A 22,511-nucleotide genomic window follows, 5' to 3' on the forward strand; every position below is an offset into this window, starting at 1 on the left:
TCCCTTGGGAACTGCTTAGACTAGGAAGGAAGGGAGGAAGGAAGGGAGGGAAAGAAGGAAGGAAGGAGGGAAGGAAGGAAGGAAGGAGGGAAGGAAGGAAGGAAGGAGGGAAGGAAGGAAGGAAGGAGGGAAGGAAGGAGGGAAGGAAGGAAGGAAGGAGGGAGGGAAGGAAGGAAGGAAGGAAGGAAGGAAGGAAGGAAGGAAGGAAGGAAGGAAGGAAGGACGGACAGACTAACTCCATTTGTAAATGGAGTTTTTTATTCCAACTTGAACATATTTTTCTTTTCCTTTTGTACCTGATGATGGCTGAAGATGCTCAGACACAAACTGAACATAAACAATGAGCTAGGCCCAAATTTGATTAGGAGAAAGAAAGTGTGCCAGGAAGCATTTGGGAAGTGATCTCTCCAGCCCATCTTCCATATGTTTGTCTCTAACACACCATATTTCTGTTTCCCGGCTATTTTGTTCAGGTCTTTGTTGAGCTGACTTGCTCCGGCTTTGTTAATATTCTCATTTTGTTCTCTTACTGCCAGCATGATACAGCCTGATGGCATTTCTGAGAGGATATACCTGGGGATATACGGCAACTTCACGGTTTCTCTTGAGTCTTTAATATCTGCTTCCCTTAAGTGAGCACGCATTTCCTCACGGGGGCCCAGGCCATTTTGGGCCCTGGCCCCCTCCGGTCCTTTCCTCCCCCTCCCCCCCCCCCCCCCCCCCCCCGCGAGTTCGCTAGTAACCCAAAGACTGCTTGCACATCCATCTCCCGTGTTCCTCTGCCCCCCCCCCCACGTCTCCACTTCTGTTGCCCGGGGATGCTGCAGCACCAGAGGCTGCACCAGCCCGGGAAGCCCCCAGCGGCAGCGCTGGGCTGGGCAGCCAGAGATGCCCAGGAGCCAGGCCTTGGGATAGAGAGTATACGGAAGCCAAGTACCCCTCCCGGTGGCGGGGTGGGGGGGAGGGAGGCCGGAGGGTGAGAGGCTGAGCGCGGGGCTTCTAGCGGAGAAAGTACCTAGCGGAGCCTCCCGAGATTTCCTCCCCTCCCCCAGGGCCAGCGCGCTCTCCTGCGGTTCTGACGGGCCTGTTGACAGTCCAAGGTTGAATGGCCTCTCGCAGGTCTTCCCAGGGAGTGGGGGAGGGGGGGTTATTCAGTTTGATCGCCAGGCCTTCCGTCAGGCGAGCGGAAACCGAGGTTTTAGGGGGGATTTTTACACAATTGGTTATTTAGCCTTTTTTCAGGCACGTGTGACTCTTGGTGGCCCCTTCTGACATTTCCTGGCAAAGAGGCCGGAGCTAGTCTGGCTGGTCCTTCTTTAGCCCATTTCACAGACAAGGAGACTGAGGCAGGCAGGGCGAGGGGGTTGCCCAGCGTTGTATAGTTAGTAAGTCTCTGAGGCCGCCTTGAACAAGATTCTTCCTGACTCCAAATCTGCTGGATTTTTTTTTTTTTTTTACATTTTTACACAAAGAATCCTGCTTAATAATAAAAAAAATATTTCATTTTTCGGTATGATCGCAGGGTCAGGGCCGTGACCAGAGTTCCGCTGGCCCCGCAGAGTCAGGTCCCCGCCGCTTTTGTCCCGGAGAACCGGGGGAGTTCAAGGGGCGTCTCCGGCTTCCCCCAGCGAAGCGCGGAGGCGGGGCTGGGCCCCGAGGCCGCGCGCTGGTCAAGGCCCTTTCCCTGTGAGCCACGTGCCCGCACCTGGCGGCGGCCGGAAGTCGGGAAGCACGCTCCCGCCTGCGGGCGCGGCCCCGCCTGTCGGGCTAGAACAACTAGAAGCGCTGCCGATGGCGCCCGCAGGGGCGCCCTGATGCCCCCCCCACCTCCGGGAACCCACTTGGCGCCCGGCGCGCTCCGAGCCAGTCCCCCTCTCCTGCGTCAGCCCGAGGCCCAAAGCCTGTCCCCGGGCCGCGAGGCGGCCTGGTCGGAGCCGCAAAGGATCTTGGGCCGGCGGCCGCCAGCGGCGACCTGGGCCGGGCCGTGCCCCGGGGCCTTCGCCTGGGAGATAAAGGGGAAGCCGCAAGCTCCCCGACGCTGCTGCTCTCCTCCTTCAGCCTTTTTTCTGCCAATTCTGTCCCCGGGACCCCTGGTTATCAGGGCGGTCCTTCCCCTGGCCCGCCGCCCCTTCCTGAGCGGCAGGTACACGGTTCTCCTTCATTATATTTTGTTTTTAAGTTAATTGATTTGACTTCACAGACATAACTGTGCGCCCGCAGTGACTTGTGGTTAAAAGAGATCGGCCTCACCCCCAAGGCAACAACACATCGTCCAAACTGGCCCCGCGCCCGCTTCTCCTTCTTGGGCCCTTGTGAGATGGCTTTGAGGAAATGAGGCGCGTTTCCAGGAAATGAGGCGCGTTTCCAGGAAATGAGGCGCGTTTCCTGAAAATAGGCTCCGGGCCTGCTTTAGCCTGCGGACCGTAGCGCTGATACGCGGGTCACCGCGTATCTCTGCAAAGTTGTGGATGGTCTTGGAGCGTTCGGGATGCCGAGTTTCCCTTAGTTGACGTGTTTTGAAATATTCTTATTTTGAATATCCTGTTTTCAGATATAGTATCTTATCTCCACAACAACCCGGCGAGGCAAAAAAAAATAATAATAATAAATGAACAAATAAATAAATAGAGCTAAAAAAACAACAATTAAAAAACACATTCTCGTCCTTATTTTGCAAATGAAAACTCTGATAAAGGAAGGTTATCTGACTTGTTTATGAGCAAGAAAGCCAGAATCAGAAATAAGCTTTTCTTAGTGTCGTGATATGTCTTAATGTGTTATGGCAGCACAGATTCCAATATGATGTGCACATGCTCAATAGTTATTTTTGGCATTTTCTGATTTTCCTAATCATTAACTTTTTTTTAATAGTGTCCTCTATGGAAATAAAATTACAGAGCTTCCAAAAAGTCTATTTGAAGGACTATTTTCTTTACAGCTTCTGTGAGTATTTGGTCTTTTTTTTTTATTTTTAGAATTCTAAACTTAATCACTATACTTTGTCGATCTAAAAATGCATATTTCCATTTAGTATTCAATAAAAATGGGCCATTTTAACAAAACATTTAAAATGATGGTAAAGGGGATAGTATTGTTTAAGATCATTTGGAGAAATAAGAGTTACTTTTAGCTTTAAAACTTGTTTCAATCCACTGTCACAAATTTATGAATTCCAGCTGTTCTACCACTTTTCACTTGTGCAATCCTTGTTCTTGGTATTGTGAAACATCTCTATTTTGATTTAACAGTGGCTGGAAAGGGGAAAAATATGATGGCATGTTTATCAACCTTTGCTGAAAGAATCAGTGGGACTAGCAGTGTTGAAATAATGCTGTCCACCAACAATGACAACAAAATAGATGTGCATTAGGTCGTCAGAGAAACAATGCTGACCTAAGGAAGATTATCTAGAAATCACTAGCTTGCAGTAGGAAAAAAAATCCACTCATTTGATTAAAAGCATTGGTTATCCAAACTTTATGAAGTTAAGATTGGACACTATATGGAAGTATTTGGAAACATCATACCTGAAAGCCAGAAGGTACTTTGTAGGACAGGTAATGAGCAACCCACCTAGTACATATATCCCTTCTCTAACATCTTAATAAACAGCACACCTATTTGAAAATTTGTAATTACACAAAATTTCTGTTTTACGAGGCCTTCAGATTCATTGTTGCCAGTTAAATTATTAGAAAATTCTTAATATTAAACCAAAATATGTCTCCTTATAATCTCTAGTTTTTCCTCATAATTCCATCCTCTTAAATAGCCAGGACAAATCTAATCCCTCTTCCTTATGGCAACTTTTCAAATATTTGAAGATATTTATCTTTCCCTTCCTATATAACATTAATTATATGTAACTATCTCCAGTTCACTTATTCCAGGAATTCTTAACCTCAGAGAAATTATTTTTTTTTTACTAATTTGAATTATATTTAACAAAATCATTGGTTTCCATTGAAATCCTATGTATTTTGTGGTATGCATTCAAAAACATCATTTTGAGAAGGGAGTCATTGGTTTTACCAGATGGCCAAAGGGGTCCGTCCATGACACAAAAAGTTTAAGCCGCATCCTTAATTCACTCGTCTGATTTCCAGTCCCATCTGTATTATGTGACATCAATTTTCATGTCTCTAGATGTGATCTACCTGTGCATTCTAAAGTGAGTTTCTTTCATCCTTTGCACTTACATATATAATTGACTCTTTTGGGTATTTCCTCCCATTGATTCAAGGTGTAAGCATTCTCCACTTATTTGTCTTTAGCAATTCTAGAGGTCTTGCCTAGAGACCCACCCACTATGATAAACAGTTCCTCTGATACTTTTTATATGTAAAAGCCACAGATCTTAAACCTCTCCACTGTTACCACTTTAGAATTGTAAAATATTGAAAGATTTTCTGTCTTTTTAAGATTTTTGCTCTATTGGGTTTTTCCCCCAAAGTAATATGTTATGTTAAGAAGCAATCATTTAAGCATTGTTTATATTTGGGAGTCTGGTTAAAATAGACAAAAGAGCCCTAAACTAGGATTTCCAAGAACAGAGGTTCAATTTGTGCTACCTAGTACCCATGGCAGCTTGGATGACTTACTTAAGCTCTCTAGACCTTGCTTTATTTACAAAACTGTTAGAGTAAATTATCTTAGTCCTTTTAATGTAGAAATTATTCATTAAACAATGGCCGTCTGCTAGGGCCTGTGCCGAGTGTCATGTTTCTAAATCCAAATAAGTAAGACAATCCTTCCCCTCAAAGAGTTTGCCTTCTAATGAAGGAAAATATTTTATTAAGGGGACTGGAAAGAAGGATGGCTTGAAGATGCTAGGGAACAATTAGTTATCATCCAGGTTAGTTCTAGGGTTGGAACCCAAAGTTCAGATGGAGAAATGTAGGTCACGATAATGGCCCAAAAGGAGAAGGGACAACGGAATATAAATGTGAAGTGATCCTGCAGTCACAATTTTTTCTATATTATAATACTCTGTAGAAATGAATTATATTGTGATATAGTAAAAATATGCTAAAAAAGAAGTCAGAAGACTTGAGTTTGAATCCAAGAATTTCATTTTCTCACAGTGGCCACAGTCACATGTTCTGGGTCTCAATTTGCTTACTTATAACACAAGGGCATAAAACCGGATGGAACCTGAGGATCCTTCTAACTTTAAATCTAGGTTTCTATGTATATTTCTTATAGTTTCTGGAAACATCATATGACACAAATTCATCTTCTCTTGTTTGATGGTTATGCCTTTCCATAATTTTGTCCCATTAATCAAAGTTTACTTAAGACTTAAAATCACTTAAATTACTCATATATATTAGGATATCTCTAGAGTGAATAAATCTAAGCTAGATGGTGTAGTCGATGGAGTGATGGACCGGGAGTCTTTCTGAATTCAGATGTATGACACTGGGCAAGTCACTTACTTTTTGCCTCAGTTTCTTGTAAAATGAGCTGGAGAAAGAAATGGCAAAGTAGTTCCAGTGACTGTCCCAAAAGCCCCAAATGGGTCACAGAGAGTCAGACTTACTGAAGTGCTAACCACAAAAAATGTCCCAATCAATGTCTGCTACCCTTGTCCATGTCTTGTTTTTGTCTGCCATCCACCCTCCTTTTTCTTAGGATATCCCCTTTGCCCTTTTTTCCCTGTCCTGTTATGTCCAGGTCCTAAAGTCAACTTAACAGCTACTACTTGATGAATCTACTGCCCCACTTCTCCCCGCTATTGTCTGCTATGTGTTTGGTTTGGTTTGGTTTGTGGACATGGGATAAGTTTTATTTTTATAGAAAAAGCAGATGAGCCAAAGGATTAGAGGATCCCATAAATAAATATAGAAAACCCTTAAGATCCTCACAGTACACAGAGGCTTGCTCATAAACATTTTATATAAAACATGCACAACTCTCATATAGCACATCCATTCCCCCAAAGGCAATCATCGGGGGACAGAGGCAGAGGAAATACTCCTTCCCATCTGAATCATGTCCTGTAGGACAGAAGAGCAGCAGAGCCCAGGTCCCCTTCACTTCTTCAGCCTTAGGAGACATTTCTGGGAGCTTCTTCTTTCCCCAGGAAGTATATACTATTTAGCAAAGTTCTTCTCTCCCTCCTCCCCCCAAGGCTGTATCTCCAAACTCTCAAGCCTTGAAATGTTCACATTCAAAGTCACCTCCAAGACCACTGCTAAGGAAGTATATCACGTTGCTATCCAGGAAATAATAATTATACCTGCAGTAAAAATGGCTCACCGTTCATAGAATTTATTATGGGCTAAGCACGTTCTAATTATCTCATTTGATCCTAACAACAAGCTTGGGAACACCTATTGGTGCTTGATTATCCCTGTTTTCTAGAGGAGAAAAACTGAAGTCCGTGGAAATTAAGTCACTTGTTCAGGCCTCTAGCTAGTGGGTCTGGGGCTGGATTTCCACTCGGTCTTCCTGACTCCAGGCCTAGGGATCTCCCCACCACCCATGGATCGCCTAGCCAGATCAGTGCCCCTTAGTAAACACTGTCCGTGGGACACGTGGCTGAGCATTGTCCAAGATAGCACGTGTCCAGTACATTCGGGAGCTTTGCCTGTTACTGGTTCCTTCTAAGGGGAGTGAGCATTTATTAACTTGAGCCCCAGCTCACACCGGGCTCCCAGACTGACCAGGGAAAAAAACCGTGTCTGTTGGTTGTTTATATGGCAAGTAGTTCATTTGTAGTCCAGGGAGAGCAGGCCCTCATCCTTGCAATGTCTTGGGGTCTCTTCTCACACCTGCCAAAACTAAAAACAAATCAGACCATGGCTGGTTCTTCAGTAGGCTGGAGGTCACTGGGTTTGACCTTTGGTTAGTACTTGAAGGGGGAAAGATGGCTGTTATGGACCAGAACTTGAAACAAGATCAGTGGAATTGATAGAGACCATAGTTATCTAATTTGGTCTGGTGCTTAACAGTTCTCCAGTACATGTACTGGCAGAAGCAGAGAAGACAAAGGACTGGTGGCAGGAGCTTATCAAGGCCCAGCCTCCCTATTTTTAGCCTAATTTCACCTAACTCCCTTATAGGTACAGTGTCCTAAGCAAATTAGCTAATTTCTAATTCTTGATTCCTTTTGTGCCTTTGTATAAATGTCCCCCATATCCAAAACGTCCTCTTTGTCATTCACTGCCATTATGATCCTTCTCTTCCTTCAAGGCTGAATTCAGGTGTCTTCTCAGCTATGGCCCCTTCCCAGAAGAAAAGATTTGCCTCATTAATTAAATATTCTTAGAATATTTCCCATGCCTCTATCTAAATTACTTTTTTAAAAGCCTTATTTGTGTAATAATTTTTGTGACTGAGATTTAGCATCTCAAGATGGCAAAGAACTCTATACGTATAATCCTATTTTTATATCCATTTTTATCTAGTCCTCTGTGGAATGTGGGCTCCTGGAGGCCAGAAACTATCCCTTTGTTTCTTTTCCATATCCAGAACCTACCATAGTGCTTTGCAATTAAAATTTAATACTTAGATTGAGATCAGGGCACACCGACATGGTAGAAGACAATTTTATGGAAGAAATAGGGCCTGAGTCAGGCTTAAAGACTATTAAGATTTTGAATCCGCGTAGAGGAATGGGGAGTTAATGGGAGGCAGGGAGGGGCAGCAGTTCACCATTTAGGAAAAAATACGAGCAAAGTCATGGAAATGGTACCAGATTATAGTTACTCCAGGATCTGTGATGCTGAATGACTATAGAATTCTGCGGCATCTCATGGCTCCTAAATACTTCCAATTAAAATTTCATGATTATACTCAAAAGAAACAACTATCTGGGGTAAAGTTGCAGAGAACAGACAGTTCTAAGCAGCTGATTTGCAAGCGAATTTAACGAAGGATTCCCTTGCTACCTTTGATCCATCAGACTCCTGAATGCCAACAAGATCAACTGCCTGCGTGTGGACGCCTTTCAGGACCTGCACAACCTGAACCTTCTGTCCCTGTACGACAACAAGCTGCAGACCATTGCCAAGGGCACCTTCGCACCCCTGCGGGCCATTCAGACTTTGTATGTATGCCTGGGGTTTCCTGTGGTGGGCCTGAGCCCTTGGCAGTTTTCTTGCCACTAGTCTGCTCTGTCTTTGGACCCGCTGAGTCAGTTTTCAATAATGTGTAAAATTGTTTGTGTGTGTGTGTACGTGTGTTTCTGAAAGGCATTTGGCTCAGAACCCATTTATTTGTGACTGCCATCTGAAGTGGCTAGCGGATTACCTTCACACAAACCCTATCGAGACCAGCGGGGCCCGCTGCACCAGCCCCCGGCGGCTGGCCAACAAAAGGATCGGCCAGATCAAAAGCAAGAAGTTCCGCTGCTCAGGTAATTGGCCCAGTTCATCGGGGATTTTCGGGGGCTTGGCCCGGACCACTGGGGCCGGACATCGTTGGTAGTTTGGGTATTTTATCCAGCAGGAGAGAGAGACAGCCGCTGACCCAGGTTGTGCCTTACCCTTACCCCGAGCTGCCCAGAAAGTACCTTCAATACCGCTTTCTCCCCCTTAGTTCTCTATTGAACGATTTCAGTATCATTCATTTCCCCCCAAAATCAACTGAAGAATGAGAAAAAGCTATTTGTCTAAGTTCAGACTGCTCAATGAAACAGATGGAGACCATCTATCGTGGTCCCATCTATCATGGAGACGATCTAGGATATCGTCTGATGTCACTCTCTCAAATTGGTTCTCTCTGCATTTGACCAGAGACATCAAGCTAAATAAATAAATATACATATATATTGTATATGTATATATATTTAAAGAGACCATCTTTAGAAAACTTAGCAAGATTCAAAATTATCATAAATATATGTATATATTATATATATGTATATATAAATACCATCTTAAACATTTTAATGTTTCAATGTGTCTGTCATCCATCAACTAGGTTTCCTCTCCTTTGGGGTTGGAAGTCCTGAATCATTTTGTGATTAGAAACATCCACCATTGTTGTTGATGTTTTTCATTGTTAGAAAACTTACCAATATTCAAATTTATTGTAAACATATATATTTAAAGACACCATCTTTAGAAAATTTACCAATATTCAAATTATCATATATATATATATATATATATATATATATTTAAAGACACCATCTTTAGAAAACTTAGCAATATTCAAATTATCATAAATATATACATGTATATATTTTAAGACACCATTTTAAACATTTTAAAGTTTCAGTGAGTCTGTCATCTGTCAACTAGGTTTCCACTTGAATCATTTTGTGATTAGAAACATCCATCATTGTTGTTGATGTTTTTCATTGTTAGAAAATTTAGCAATATTCAAATTTATCATAAATATATGTATATTTTAAAAGACACTACCTTTAGAAAACTTAGCAATATTCAAATCATCGTAAACCATTTTGCCAAATAAGGATATTATTTTAATCCAAATTTTGAGTTGATTTCATGATAAATGTTTTTTTCCATTATAAAATCTCATAAGTAATTGGATTAAATCTTTGATAGATGTTACTTTGATAGTTGTTACAGGTACAATTTATTTTTAGCAGTTAATTAATGATAAAATTAAAAGATTATTATATTTTGTCCATGATCCGAGATACATTTGCAACTCATTCTACATTGTTATATTATAACTCCTGCTACAAATATACATTTTCACTTAATTATCTGTAGAGACTTCAGTCCACTCTTGATCTAATATATTTCATATCTTTGCTTGCTGACATTCAGGTGCCTCTTCTATTTTTTCTCTTTTTTTTATTTAGCTAAAGAACAGTATTTCATTCCAGGTAGGTTTTTGCTCTGTAGTAGGACTAACTGCAGACACTCTTTTCTCACCCTGAAACACCAAGTTTTCTCCAAACTGATTAGATTTTGATGCATGTCTTTGAAAATGGAGTGTCTTTTAGATAGGTTGACTTTTCCTACGTAGATGACTAGTAGTTCTTTCCTGAAGATGTGGCCTTTGCATGCAGCTTCTGATCTCAAATAAAATCTCACTCTATTTTTTTCTCACTCACCTGTTGGCACATTTGTCTAAAATTACTCACACTAGATAGAACCTGCTGCCTTCTTTTATTCCGATCACTTTTACTGCTTACCTTTTATATCTTCTCTTTTGTTCTGTTTTTAAAATATAGCTTTCTGAGCTGGTTTTAAAGACAGACCTTACCACGGTCAAAGAGCTAGTTCTATTTGGTCAATCTCAATCATTTAAGGTTTGGGGTTTTTTTAAGGGTCATTTGCCCCCTTCTTTGCCTTTTTATGCTGAAATAGTAGTTTCCTGCTCACTGTCTGCAACTATTACTTGTTCACCTATGACCTCACAATCCCCGCATTTCTGGGACCACAGTAGAATTCCAGGAAAAGAATATTGGTGTCTTTTACAAAGGCATGGGAAGTTCACACGGATCCCCGTATGCTATGAATAACTTAAGCAGATGGATATGTAGGTTTAAAAGAATAAACAATAAAACTTGACTCCTTCAGATTTTTTAATATCACTGAGGGAAATGCTGATTTTGGTCCTAGCTCTTTGAAATGTGTTTCTTCTTTTTTCCTTGCCTGCAAAATGTGTGTAATGTGTTCTTGATTTGTTGTTTTGCTTTTAAAAAAGAAAGCAATGTATATACATACATATTTCATTAATTGATTAGCAATGTATATGTATCCTCTGACTATCGAGTGTTTTCTCAGATATTAGTATGAAGGAATTGCCACAGGGTCGGCTATGAAAGCAATAATTGTACTTTCAAGTAACACTAGGTATATGCTCGCTCCCTAGCTTAAAGAATTAAGAACTGTTGATTGCAAGTCTTTACCCAGAACTTGGTGCATTTAACACATTCATTTGCATTCTATTGCATATGGTACATTTATTTTGAACTGGAATAATCGTGGAATTTTTCTATGTTCTCACATTCACATATCGACTGAATATGGGAAAATTAACAATGGAAGAGGCACATGATTTGCTATCTTGGCAGCTGTGAAAACTCATTATTTTAAAGCAGAAATAAACTGGAAGGTTTGGGGATATCTTATGCTTACTCAAAGTACAGACCATTTGAGATTAATAATAGTTGGAACAGCTGTATCCTTGTCACTAGAAAGCCTATAAAATAGTCACTATGATTTGCATTCTCAGATGCTAAGATTTCTTCACTGTCTGTCTAATCAGTAACAAGCTGTTCAGGCTTTTTAGTTTTAGTTGCTTTTGTTATTCTTTGATAACAGAGAAGGAAATAAAATAAAGTATGGTGCCCTTCATTTGGGGGAGAGAGGAAATTCCAAGTGTTTACCTAAAACTTGAACTATGGTTTATGTGTATGCGCTCTTTTACTGAAAATAAATAAAATATAAAAAGTCTTCCAATGAAATATAAAAGATCATGGCAGATATAGTCCCACATCTATTTGCTTGAATCACTAAGAAAATTGATTAGTCAAAGATAGATCTCATGAAGATATATCAGGCCCCCAAGTGCTTTCGTACATGTTGAATCTGAGTAATCATCATTAAAGCAACACTGTCAGAAGATTGAATATGTACGTTTTGTAGCTGAGCAGTCTAGCATTCCTGATATTTAAACTATGTTTGTGACTGCCTTTTGTGCCTATATTCAGAAACTAAGGACTTTTCTGTCACTGAAACATATCATTCAACTCTGTTTATTCATAAAAGAAACAAAATAGTTATCCTGTCCTACGATGTCTAAGCAGCAAGATATTTATTATATTATATTTATTGTTATATTATTATATTATATATGTAAAATTATAACACTGAATGTTATAATTAGAATATAACATGTTAGGTCACATCTGAAAGTTTAATTTAAAAGCACTGGCTATAGTCCATGTCTGGTGGACTCTTTTAAAAAACTGGTTTAAATGTTTGCATGTACAGTAGCACTTTAGGATTTTACATTGTCAAATTTATTTTATAAAAAGTTCACAAACAGACAGCACGACAGATTTAATACATGGTCATTCATAAAGACTGGAAACCACGAGTCTAAGTCACTCAGTCAGTGCCCTGGCATTTCTCTATGACAGTAGATCACAAAATTGCTTACCAGCAGAGGAAGTTTCCATTCTGAAAACTCACAGACCAATCATCAAATTTTAGGTACGGGTCACCAAAATAGAAAGGTCTAAAAAAAAAAAAAAAAATCTGCAATGTTCATGTTATGCAATTAGACTTAAAAAAAATAAAAAGTTATTTGAGCATTGCATGATTCTCAAGATCCAAGCACTGTGACAAATGCCCAGGATACAAAGATAGCCCCTGCCCTCAAGGAGCTTACTTTCTAAGAGGGACAATCATTACGTCCCTTGATGCTATTCAGCAGAGCCACCAGAATTCATGATTCTTTGATTTCCGTTCAGAACTGTAGCCTCTCCACTATCCCTGTAGGAATGACAAATTAAAAACAAATAGAAGGCGTGGTCTTATTTTAAGTGAAAATTGTCATCCCACAGGAAAAAATAATAAGTATTGCACACGAGAACTCCCAAATGCATCCATTTGTTCCTCTATAAATGAGGGGGAAACCTGTTAAGTCGCATGTCTCGATTACCTCCAGATAGGATTACTCTTTCCTTTTCGGCTATCTTTACTTTTGCAGGAGTTCACCATTTGGGCTGTAAGTAAAAGCGTAGCGTCTGAATAAATCATGACGGCCTTCCCATCCTGACGCACCTCCTACTGCGTTAGTCTTAGTCTTCACACCTTTGTTTGAAAAGCCAAAGGTGTTCTGAGCTTCTTCTGTCCTCCCTGGAATTTCTTCCTGGATGTATTCTGGAAAAAGGGAAAGGGGCTGCTTGCATTCTGTAGATTGTGGGAAAAGGCGAGAGGATTCGCGGGGGCCGCCTTTCCTTCTCCTGCCCGTAAAGAGACCGCCCTAACCCTCTGAACTCTGGCGGCAAAGCGTCTGCAAGGAGAATGCATGTCCTTCCTGTCCTGGGCCTCCCACTGCCAGTGTCTGTTGCTTCCCCCCTAATTCCTTGTCTTTCCTCTTGGTCTGATCCTTGGCCTAGTGGATGCCGTAATGATCATGTGGCGAGATTTTCTGTTGTGCTTGATCTAACCATGTGGTTGTGAGGTATGAGTAAAACATGGTTCTGTCAAGCACCATGGAACGTCACGCAGCTTTCTACAGCATGACAAGCTGCTGAGGCTTAAATCAGGATGATACATTCCTAAAACAAAATTCTTAAAAAGAGGGTTCGGTGTATTTTGGAGATTATGTGTAAGGTAGGGAGCCATAACTGAGTCTTGAAGACTGAATAAAGTCCAAGCGACATAGAAGGGGACTTAAAAAACCCTAAACAAAAAGATGACATACCAAGATACACGGATGTCAGTGAAAATCTTCACTCAGAGGAATAATGAACTCTGGGAGAATAAAGAGCAATAATTGTGTGATTAGCTGCGAAGCAGGCTAGATTGGCTCATAGCAGGATCAGCAGGAAATACAGCTGTGAAAAGCTCAACTTATTAATGTTATCCTATCATGTGAATCTGGTCACATTTTTCCCCCTAGTGAATTTCAAGCCCTTGCATTAACCCTCTCCTGATACCCTCGTTTCTGTGTCGTATCACAGTACTGACCATATACTGCCCACGCTATACACTTGCTCTTGAACTGGAGACTTCTTTTTTCTTTCTTTTTTCCTTCCTTCAAAAAAATTAATAAGTATTCCAAACTTTACGCTCAGTCTCTTTGTCTCGGTTTGACTCCTCAATAGGCACGGAAGACTATCGATCAAAATTAAGTGGAGACTGCTTTGCAGATCTGGCTTGCCCCGAAAAGTGCCGCTGTGAAGGGACTACAGTGGATTGCTCCAATCAAAAGCTCACCAAGATTCCAGATCACATCCCTCAGTACACTGCAGAACTGTGAGTCCATCTCACCCTACCCAGCTCCCCTCCTGAAGAACGCCCCTCGATGTCTTCATGGTGCTATCTATACCATATACTAAAAAAGTACATCTACGTATACTACTAAATAATATTACGTTACAGTAATAAGGAAAAAAGGCATTAATTCAGATGCTAAACTCTCCATGACAGTTTTCACCAGACCTTAAGAATATCCAAATAGTAGAATATTGCAGTACAGGTAATTTTTATGCAAGTACTATATATAGTTTAAAAAAAAAAACTGGGGATTGGACAGCTCAATCTTTTAATGAAATTTTCCTATCCATGAAAATTTTCAATTTATTATTTCTATATGAATGGTTTTTTTTTTAATTTGTGTCATATTTATTGGATGCATGATATACCCCACATACCCCATGATATAGCCCATGTACAGGGGCTTTTCACATGCATTATTCCATAGGATGGACCTAACGATACTACTTGGTAATAGGAAGGAGATGAATGGGATCATAAAAGCACCTTAAAAGCTAGAAATCTCCCTAAAGATAATCATGGTCCAGCTCTCTTTTAGGGAAAACTGAGGCCCAGGGTGTTGGGGTACCTTGCCCAGTTTACATAGCTAGCAATTTTCAGAGTCAATCCATGAACTAGTGTCTTTTGACTCCAGATGAAAGAATTAATTTAATGGAAATTACAATGTTCTTGTTGTATTCTCAATAATTAAAATTTCCTCAAATTGATACACTTTATTATAACCATTGTTCTATGTAAATTAGTATTTTAGAGAGCATCTCAGTTCATCCCTCTGCCCCTGGGGAGAACTCAAGAAATCAGTTTTCAGTTCATTGTGCAGTTAGCACTAGCAGTGCTAATGGGAGTCACTATTTGGAAATTTCTGTTAATTATGAGAGTTTAATTAGGGGAGGCTAATATGATTTTTTTAATTAACTCTTGCTTTGAGTTCAAGGGATAAAAGGCATTATGTGAATTTCAGACACTAAACTCTCCATGACAGTTTTCACCAGACCATAAGAATATCCAAATAGTAGAATATTTCAGTACAGATAAAAAACTGACAATTCATATACAAGTACTATATATAGTTAAGAAAATTGGGGATTGGACAGCTTAATCTTTGAATTAGATTTTCCTATCTTTCATGAAATTTTTAAATTTATTATTTCTAATATGAATGTTTTTTAAATTTGTGTCATATTTATTGGATACTGATATTTAGTTTAATCACATAAAACAGTGTTTCTGTTTTTAGACTCTTCTACCACTTATCTATACCACTCATTTGATATTTTATCATATATAGCCCTGTATTATCAGTTATCTCTCTATATGTGCTTTGTCTTTAAAATAAGACTGTAATCCCTGAAGAAAAGAATGTATACTACTTTGACTCTCTTATGGCTTCAAGCATAAGGCCTTGTATGCAGGTACTTGTTAACTGTGTTACCCAGGAGCACATTGGCACCTCTATGGGTGAAGTGATTTGCCCAGTCACACAGGTAATTAGTGGCAGGGGTGGCTATTTGAACCCAGACCCTCTGCTTCTAAATCCATTGTTAATCAGTAGTGATAGGAATCCTCTTCACTTTGTAACTCATTTGTTACTTTGTTTTTTCCTAGGCGCCTCAATAATAATGAATTTACCGTCCTGGAAGCTACAGGGATCTTTAAGAAGCTCCCTCAGCTACGTAAAATGTAAGCTTATTTTTTTTTCATGTTCTTTCCACACTATGTGCATTTCTCCTTAGCGTCTTTGAAAATTATGAAAAGTGAAAAGTGCTCTCCCAGCAGATGATCACACCCCCGTGAGCCAGCTCTTGCATGGAGGTCAGAGCTGACTGCTCCTGTCTCTAAGTCTAGACACAAGCAAAGGCAAGACCGATCATGGCTTCTCTGGGCATCTCCTTTTAGACTTAGACAGCTGGTCGGTTATGAAGACACAGCAGGAATGGGGCAATCTAAGCTCATCAGAAATGCACCCAGCAATGTTCTGTAACTTCCTTTACTGCTCCCCAAATCATACCGATAATGCCTCTTTTAGCACATTCAGGAAAAAACATTTGACTTTTTTGCTTCATTAAACTTTCATCAGAAAATAATCAAAATCAAATGATTGGAAAACTGACTTGTTATTAGCTCATCTTTGTCACTTCATGTCCACAATTCTTATCGTAAAATCATTTAACTCAGCAATTTCCAGATTAAAAAAAACTTATTCTAGCTTTTAGCTTAAATGCTTAGGGAATAGTTCAAATATTCGTTAGATGGAATGAAATTGGGCATGTTCTTTTTTTAGAAATGTGTTAAATATTAATTTTTTATTTCATATCTCATAACTATACATTAATTCTAAGTTGAAAGGGATCTTCAGTTTCTATTGTAGCACAATTGTTAATTTTTGAGTTAATTATTATGTTATTAATGTGAATTAATGGAATGAAAAGCATTCTTCTTTATTCTTTCACTTGGGGAAATGGGTTAGAGAGTTGGAAGAAAGACATCTCTGAAGAGGTATTGACTGACTTTATTCATTCATTCATTCTCAACCAAAAGGGTCCTAAGGACTTGCTGTCCATAGAACACTGTATGAAAGAGTAGAAAAGATGCAGAGTTTAGAAGAGATTGTCCTTATGAAGCTTATATCATAGTAACAGGATATCACCTAATCACAAATCATTATACTGTCCAACGATGTTTAGCGTAACATATTTTATATTTATGCGAACTCAGTCTTGGAAGGTTATTATTGACTTGGGACATCATGGTAGGCTTCCCAGTAGAGCCATCATTTAAGTTAGATCAATAAGTATTAACAGGCAAAGGGGGAGAGAGAGCAAAGGAAACAGGATGGGCAAAAATGTGAAGGTAAAGAATTTATGGTATATTTAAGGACCGTTAAGAGACCCCAGTATGATTAGAGCAGAGAATGTACAAACGAAAGTAACACAAAGTAATTGTGAAAGACAAAATGCTACTAAACGATGTGGGGACTTGGAGATAGATGAAAAAGCGTGCTCTTACAGAAAAACAAGATAATGAAAGGCCTTGACCAAAGGTTTGACATCTACATATCTACACAGAAGGAAATTTGTTGTGACAATAAGAGGGATTCGGCAAACATTCTCTAATTCAATACAAGAAACATTTATTAACATTTATACGTTTAAGGTACCTAGTAAGTGCTAACGTTGGGAATGTTAAAGCAAAAAGAAAATAGCCCTTTTCCCTGAGGAACCTACATTATATTGGAGGGAAATGGCAAAGAATTGGATATGTATCAGGAGGGAAAGGATGGACAATGATCCTGTGGTTTGTGCTTGAAGAATCGATGGGATTATAGTTAAAATAGAAGTTTGGAAATTTGTCAAGTCTAAGATAGAATATGATGAATTCACTTTTAGACATTGTATTCAAGGCTACAGTGGGGAATAGAGCTATTCAATTGGCAGCCAGATATGAAGAACAAATATTCAGGAAAGAGATGAGACAAGATAAAAAGATTTAGGAGTCATCTTAGAGATAATTGAACCCATGGAAAATGATGAAATTACCCAGATGTAAACCAACGGTCACAGGTGGAGGGATCAAGAGAGGTTACATGGTTTAAGTAAAAGAGCATTGAACTCTGAATCTAAGGAAGAATAGGTTTGAATTCTATCTCAGGGCTTACTAGCTATGTGACCCACGGTCGCCATACTTTAGCTCTTTCTGTTTCTTCATCTATAATATATGAATAATATTGCCCACAGTATCTGTCTTAAAGACAAGAAGCATTTGGTAAGGATTTACTATGCTAAGTCACACAGATATAAGAAAAAAAGAGGCAATCTTTGCTCAAGAATCTTATATTCTAACATAACACATGAAGGGAAACTGAAAAGTGGAGGGAGAAGAGGAGGAAGATACTCAGCAGGGTACAAGGTAGCAAGTCCAGAATCAGAAGCTAGAAGAATGAAGGAAAGCCGGCCTGAGCCCTTCCTCAGCTTGAAGGTTCTAGGAGGAACTCACCCATGAAGAAAGGGCTTCTAAGGATAGAGGAACCTTCCTGAATGAAAAAGCAGCTCAGGCATGGTGGCAAGTATGGATTGGAAAGTCAGATATGAATCCAGGAGGGAAATGAAAGATAACTTGCTTCTTAGGTTCTTAAAAGTAAATTTTCATATAGACGCATATATAAAAATACATACATGCATGTGTAAACCAACATATTTATATATAAAATATAACACAAATATTGATTTAAACATATATTTGCATTTATATATGTATGCATGTATGTGTGTATATATATATATATGATTTTCAAGCCTTGAAAAGCTGTATAAACATCACCCCATTATTGCGCATCGTGAATATTTCTTTTTGTTCAACAAAGATTTCCTGATCATTTACCAATTTTATTGTGGTGACTATAAAGGGATAAAAGATAGGCCTTGTCTCTGAATAAAAAATATCTTACATGTCATATATACCTTTGGAAACAAAGTGTAATCAAGATTTTTGTTATTTTTGTTTTGACCATTTTTTCTCTTGTCTTTTCTCATGTAGGATAACAGTCCAGATTTTGGCAATTTATTCAGAGTTAGAAGCGTGGAATAAGGAAATCCTGAAAAGTTTTGTGATGTTTCTAGAGTGGGGGGAGAGAGGGAAGGAAAGAAGGAGGGAGAGAGAGATATAGAGAGAGAGACATACATACATGGATAGGTGAATATAGAAATATAGATAAAGTATACAATTACTCTTTAGTGTTATTTCTGACGCCTGTTAATAATCATGAAGAAATCCCCAACTATTTCTCTTTGTTGCGATGATCTTCATTTAGAAACTTCAGCAACAATAAGATCACAGATATTGAAGAAGGAGCATTTGAAGGAGCCTCTGGCGTAAATGAAATTCTTCTCACTAGTAACCGGTTGGAAAATGTTCGCCATAAGATGTTCAAGGGATTAGAAAGCCTGAAAACTCTGTAAGCATCCTTGTTTTCACTGTAACTTTTTTTGTGAATAGTTTTTCTCACAAATGGTGCTGACTTAAGACAAGCAAACATTCATTCAGCAGCTACTTATTACACCTATTGTGTCCTGGAAGAGGTACAAAAATTGATGGGTAATTTAGCAAGAATTTGTTAATCTTTTCATACCTGTGCAAGGTACTAAGGAGACAAAGATGGAAATTAATGTAATCCCTATTTTCAATGAGCTCATAATTTAGTAGGAAAATAAAATATTATCTTGCTGAGTTGTTGAAATGAAATCATATGATTATATGGAGATAATCTTGCATTCTTGAAGTCTATGCCCAGTGGATGGCAACTTAAAGTAGTCCTACTAAATGCAAATGGTTTTAAATACCTGCCTGCTGATGAACGGTAGGTTTCTTATTTTTAGAGAGGGAGAAGAAGAAGGAGAGGGAGAGAGGGAGGGATGGGAGGGGTGGATAGATAAAGAAATAGAGATAGATAGATAGATGAATGAGACATAAACAGACAAACCATTTATTAAGCACATATTGTATTCCCAGTACTGTGATAAATAGTGCTGGGTGTACAAATACAACCAGGAAAGATAGTCCCTGATTTCAGGGAGCCTACATAGTGATGTAGAAACAGCCCATAAAAGGGAAGATAGAAAGGGGTGAGATATGGATGGATGGCAAAGTGTAGAGATGGCCAGGAAGCGAATTGATAGCCTGTTTCCTGGCAAGATAAGGACCAGGCTGGCTAAATTCAGAAATGCCCATCCTAAGGTAAGCTAGAGCATGATTAATTTGTCAGCCACAGAAATCATAGGAGACCATTTATCAAGGCCAGTGGTCTGATCAGCACTTCTTCTTTACAGGACCTCTGATTAATTCGTGTTGGAAACGTCTGTTTCCCGAATGTGATCTAGGCCACTGCTCTCTTCCTCGTCAGTCCTGTGTGTAGCTCATTCGCACCAATGGTACCGGTCCATGAGGCGTGGGAAGCAGACCTATAAGGCTGCTTCCTTCTCTGTTCCCTCTCTCCTTCCTGACGAGCACAGTGTTTTTGAAGATTCCTCATCTAATTTAAGGACCGAGGCAGGGTATCAAAGTACAATGAGACTTTGAGAGCACCTTCTAGCCTAGGTCTGATATGTCCAGCCTTTACCTGGCCTCCTTACTCATTGTGTTAAATATCAGGAAACTCCCGGCCCCCATAAGTATGGGTTTCTGGTCCTCACTGCCTTTAAGCCGGGCCAGGTAGCTGAGACCATGACGGCTGATGGACGCTTCATAAAGCAGATTGGCCTAAACTTCCACACCCATGTTAATTGGGGGAAGGCTTTCCCGTTACTCCAGTTCATCCGAGCAGACATGATCATACTTGATCTGATGCCTGGGTGCTTACTGTGAGGCCCATTGTTTCCCACTGACCCTGGGCATTCCAGGGAGGAGCCCAGCACACGGTTTCCATGGCAGCACCATCTGCCTCAGGTGCATTAGGAGTTGAAGGTGCTTCTGGAATCTAGCCACCAGGTAGAGCAATGTGTACGCATTAAAATTCATTCTAGGCCCTAGCCAAAGGCAAACGAGGTGGCTGGTGTGCAGTGGCTAGAGCAATGGCTCTGGAGTCCACAGTACCAGAGCTTAAACCCCCTTCTGCCTCAGTTTCCTCATCTGCAAAACAGGGATGGTAATCGCATCTGTGACTGGGGGAAAAAAAATCCCCAAACTGAACCACGATGACATAATTCCTTTCCGGGTACAGTTTTAGCTAGATGGCTTCTGAAGTCTCTTCCAGCCCAGAGATTCTTTGATTCTAGATGGCAACCTCTTCAGAAGACTGAAGATAAATTTTAAACTACGACTCCCCCTTGTTTCAGAGACAGGGAACAGCCCAACTAGGTCCACCTACTAGTACTTGCTTTTAACAATATCGATTCAAAATGGCAGAGCGAATAAATTCCCAGGCGTCAGATCTGGAAGGATCATATGGATAATGCTCTGCCTTTGTGACTACAGACAAACCATCAAATTCCAAGTGCCTCGGGTGTCCTCCCAGCACTTACCTATTAAAACATGGGACTTGCTGCTGATAAAGTCGCATCGATTTTATGTATTGTATAACCATATAAAGACATTTGACCCTTTACCGTGTTTACTTCAGTCCCCATGAAGTCAGGACCCCAGTTCATTTCAGTAGTTGAGATGGATTCTCTAGGTACGGGAATATTCTAAATGCATCTCAGAGAAGTGCAATTATCCCTTTGTTTCAGTATTTTAGTGTATTATATCATTTTTTTTTCATGGCATGAACAGGAAAATTGGTTTTTTTAAATGGTGCAGGAATATATGAAGACTATCACAAATAATCAGCCAAAATTTTGCCTCTTAAAGGATTTCTCAGTCAAGAGATAAACAGTTCAGCTGCTTTATGGGCAGAATCACTTTTGTTGCACTGTTATAAAAAGCTCGTTATAAGAAATCATGATTGCAGAAGCATAGTAATAATAATATATGGTAATAAACATTGGAATTCTAATAATGAAATTCTTATAATCAAGTATAATTCTTTTTATGACAGCAGCCCTGGAAATAAGAGTGTGGTTATAGCTGTATTAAACTCAGGCATAGTACCATTTTTTGCAATGTTTCACTAATAAGCACCATGCTAGTTGCTAATAAATATACTTCTCATTAATAAATTATACAGATTATCATAATGAAATGCTATAGCTTGGACTTGCTCTTTATTTCTGTTAGATATTATGTCAATATGATTATTTCTGTAACGATGTCCATTCCTTTTCAGGATGTTGAGAAGTAATCGCATAACCTGCGTAGGGAATGATAGTTTCATCGGACTCAGTTCTGTACGTTTGCTTTCTTTGTATGACAATCAAATTACGACAGTTGCTCCAGGAGCCTTTGATACCCTCCATTCCTTATCCACATTGTGAGTATCGATGGTAACGTCTTAGTTAAACTTGGTTTCTTGGTTGAACTAGACAATTAAATATTTAGTTGCATATTTTCAATAATGTCTCAGTAGCAATATCACATCCTCATGAGACAGATAGTAATTTTTTTTTTTAAAAAGGATGGAAAATTTAGTATCTAAGATACTACTTATGCATTTTTCTTTCAAAGTGACAGACTGATGAATTTTGCTTATTTTCACTCTAAAACTTGTCTTCCATATAAAAATATAGATCACTTCCTTTAATCAAGTAGAAATGTAACAATACTGATGAATAATTCAGTCTAGCCAATGGAACAATTTCTACATCTTATAACATGATGCTACTGAAATGGAAAAGTTCTTGGGATACTCCCCACCCCCACAATATGACCTTGACTTGGGCATTTGAAATGTAAAGAATACTAGTTAAGTAGGTCATAAAAGTAGTTCCCAGTGCGGCGGCATACTAAAAAGGGAACCTTAAAAGCAGGGGAAGCCATGTTGGATTTAGGGTGGCAGGACTTATGTCCTAATCCCAGTTCTGGCATTGACCAAAGATGTCACCTAAAGAATTGGACTCTTTCTCTCTCATTCTTGGGCACCTCGCTCTTAAAATAAGGAAGTGGAGCAAGAAACCCTCAAAGATACCTCTCAGCTCTAAA

The 22,511-nt window shown here is 39.6% G+C and overlaps 1 protein-coding gene across 5 annotated transcripts in view; it reads left to right on the top strand.

Moving 5' to 3' along the window:
* SLIT2 (slit guidance ligand 2) overlaps window positions 1-22,511 on the top strand; it is a 338,313-nt gene that overhangs the window by 231,731 nt on the left and 84,071 nt on the right. For 2 of the 5 annotated variants that reach the window (XM_031942954.1, XM_031942955.1), the window contains 8 exons: window positions 2,872-2,943; window positions 7,910-8,053; window positions 8,199-8,362; window positions 9,785-9,808; window positions 13,772-13,922; window positions 15,549-15,623; window positions 18,751-18,894; window positions 21,700-21,843. In XM_031942954.1, coding sequence (XP_031798814.1) covers window positions 2,872-2,943; window positions 7,910-8,053; window positions 8,199-8,362; window positions 9,785-9,808; window positions 13,772-13,922; window positions 15,549-15,623; window positions 18,751-18,894; window positions 21,700-21,843 — 918 coding nt within the window. The remainder of the gene's footprint in view (window positions 1-2,871; window positions 2,944-7,909; window positions 8,054-8,198; window positions 8,363-9,784; window positions 9,809-13,771; window positions 13,923-15,548; window positions 15,624-18,750; window positions 18,895-21,699; window positions 21,844-22,511) is intronic. The other 3 variants (XM_031942956.1, XM_031942957.1, XM_031942958.1) reach the window with 2 other exon arrangements.

The sequence above is a fragment of the Sarcophilus harrisii genome, chromosome 6 (assembly GCF_902635505.1).
Source record: "Sarcophilus harrisii chromosome 6, mSarHar1.11, whole genome shotgun sequence".
In the NCBI taxonomy this organism is placed as follows: domain Eukaryota; kingdom Metazoa; phylum Chordata; class Mammalia; order Dasyuromorphia; family Dasyuridae; genus Sarcophilus; species Sarcophilus harrisii.